The sequence below is a fragment of the Mustela erminea genome, chromosome X, assembly GCF_009829155.1.
Source record: "Mustela erminea isolate mMusErm1 chromosome X, mMusErm1.Pri, whole genome shotgun sequence".
NCBI lineage: Eukaryota > Metazoa > Chordata > Mammalia > Carnivora > Mustelidae > Mustela > Mustela erminea.
This window is the reverse complement of record NC_045635.1, coordinates 11,900,877-11,903,664: the sequence shown is the minus strand read 5'-3', so window position 1 is coordinate 11,903,664 and position 2,788 is coordinate 11,900,877. Positions and strand designations below refer to the sequence as shown.

General features: G+C 39.3%; 1 protein-coding gene across 1 annotated transcript in view; it reads right to left on the bottom strand.

Annotated features, from left to right (window-relative positions):
• Positions 1-1,684: 1,684 nt before the first annotated feature.
• CA5B (carbonic anhydrase 5B) overlaps positions 1,685-2,788 on the bottom strand; it is a 103,744-nt gene continuing 102,640 nt past the window's right edge. The window contains exon 8 of the mRNA XM_032331794.1: positions 1,685-1,892. Coding sequence (XP_032187685.1) covers positions 1,791-1,892 — 102 coding nt within the window. The 3' untranslated portion in view covers positions 1,685-1,790. The remainder of the gene's footprint in view (positions 1,893-2,788) is intronic.

Below are 2,788 nucleotides of genomic sequence, written 5' to 3'. Positions count from 1 at the left end.
AAGCCCTGCTACTAATCAGACTTTGATGCAGAGACAAGACCAGGAAAAAAAAAAAAAAAAAAAAAGAAAGAAAAGCTAAGCTTCTCTTAAGGACATGCTACAGCTGCAAAATGATGAACAATCGCCATCTTTTGAGGAAGACTGGATGACTTCCCTGGCCTAGCTTTGTTCCTCTTTCCTCCAAATCAAAATCACTGAGCTACCCAACTACTAAATTGGCCCTGCTTCTCCTAGTCCATCCTGGGAATCCTTCAGCAAACACCCCAAACTGCATAAAGCCTTGCCCTATTCCTGCTTGCAGAGACACTTGGAATAACACATCTTCCACTTGACCTTGTCTGGCTCAGTGCATCAGTAATTAGTGTCATAAGCTTTGGAGTTGGACAGATGGGGAAACTCAAGCCGTGGCTCTCTGATCTTGAGTAAATTCCTTAGTGTCTAGTCCTGTTTTCTCATCTGTAGAAATCAAGGTAGAGAAAATAGTTCCCAAGTGCACGCTATATGTTGGCAAAGTGCCTGACAATAGTGTTTCTGAATGTTAGCTGTTGTATCATTGTTGATGTGAAAACTCCCCTACCTCCTCAAGAGTGGGTTGGTACTTGACCTGCATGTATGCTCTTAGCACAAGTATTTTACCTTTGTAACACCTATTACGCTATATTATACTTCATTGCCTCCACAAAGCTGCTGCTTACAATAAACTTCAAATTCCTTGAAGGTGGAGACTTAATTACAGCCCCCGACTAGAGAATGCCCTGAGTGGCCAAAAGTGTAGCTGTACAAATCACCAATTTTGCTGGAACCTGTGACCAGGAAAATCGCTGAGAAGCATTGAGAATGGCTACTATTGTGAAAGTGTCACTGTTTGGGTTGCTGTAACATTTCTCATGAGTTAGACCAGACTTTCCTGTCAGAACAATAAGTAAGAATGTCTTCTAGGAGGGACTCCTGGGTCACTCGGTTGAGTGTCCGATTCTTGATTTTGCTCTGCACTCACTGAGGAGCCTGCTTGGGATTTTCTCCCTCTGCCCCTCCCCACTGCTTACACATGAACTTTCTCTCTCCAAAATAAGTAAGTAAATCTAAAAAAAAAAAAAAAAAGCCTTCTAGGAAGATGTTCCTAATTTAAAAAGGGTAAAGATTTAGATTTTATTTTATTATGATGTACAAATGGAAGTAAATCTCCTTTTATAGGCAGTAGACATTTATCCTCTACAATTAACCACTGAATTCATTTTCCTGAACAAGCTTGAATTGCTCAAATTAACTTTGTAAGTTATTCTAAAAGCCAATTTCATCTCAAATTACAGCTACCCTCATTTGAATTCAATAAATCATTAGATGAAAATAAAGTATGTAAAAAATCTAATGCAAAGATACATTGTATGATGATATCCTAATAAATAGTACAAAGTAATCTTTATTCTGCAACATAACATTTTTCTTGGTTCCTGACATATATACATCATCTACTTACTCTCAGGTTAAGTTCATTTTAGTTTATCCTCCCTCTATGAGAAAATGCATAAATTTTAATTTTACGTCATCAGCAGAAACTAGAAAATAAAATGACCAAAGAATGATCCATGAATGTATCCTACATTTATTGCAAGCATAACGGGAAAGGAAGAAAAAAAAAGTCTATTCTCTAAAAGCCAAACTAGGACTCTTTGAGTTAATTTGGATTTTTTCTTACTCTAGTAGGACTATGGTAATAGATTCATTGAGTGGTCAGTGCAGAAATTCTCAGGAAAGAACCTTTCATTTCTTACCTACCATTAATTTCAGAATTAGTCAGCAGATTTATTCCGGGACATACAGTGGCATCTCAAATCCTCTCCCACCATCACTGCTACACCAAGGGCTTGATATATTTTCCAGATTACAATTAGCTAAGATAGCAAAATAAAATACTTAATGTATATTCATATGAAAAGTACATTCAAATCTATATTTACACAACTGATTAAAAGAAAGAAAGAACTGGGGTGCCTGGGTGGCTCAGTCCGTTGGGTGTCTGCCTTCAGCTCAGTTCATGATCCTGGGGTCCTGGGATGGAGCCCCATGTCAAGTTCCCTGTTCAGCGGGTAGTCTGCTTCTCCTCCTCCTTCTGTCCCCCCCAATTCTTGCTCTCTGTTGCTCTCTCTCAAATAAATAAAATCTTAAAAAAAAAAAAAGGAAAGAACTATGCAGTGATAGTGTTTATTACTTGAGTCTTTCGTCCAGTGATAAGCACTTAGCAACACAAGGAGCGGTGGTTTGAGAAGGAATGCTAGCAGAGTTGCTATCCCCACCCAGAACCCAAACCAAAGTACCATTTCAGAAGAGTGGCTGAACTAAAAAAGCAGGAACCAGAATGTACATAGGGATGACAAGTGTCTTAGTCTGTTTGGGCTGCCATAACAATGAACCATAGACTGGGGAGCTTACAAACAACAATAATTTATTTCTCACAGATCTGGAGTCTGGAAGTCCAAGATCAAGGTGCCAGCAGATTCGGTATCTGGTGAGAACTTCCTTACTGGCTCATTGGCCATCTTCTTGCTGTGTTCTCACATGGCAGAAGAAGTGAGAGAGCTCTCTGGGGTCTCTTCTATTAGGGCACTAACCCATCATGAGACATCACCCCTATGACCTAATCATCTCCCAAAGGCCCCACCTCCTAATACCATCACATTGGGGATTAGATTTCAACATACAAATGGGCGGGGGGATAAACATTCAGTTTCGAACAAGACGCATTACTATTTACATGTAAAGTAGCCAGTATTACCTAGATGTACTCATT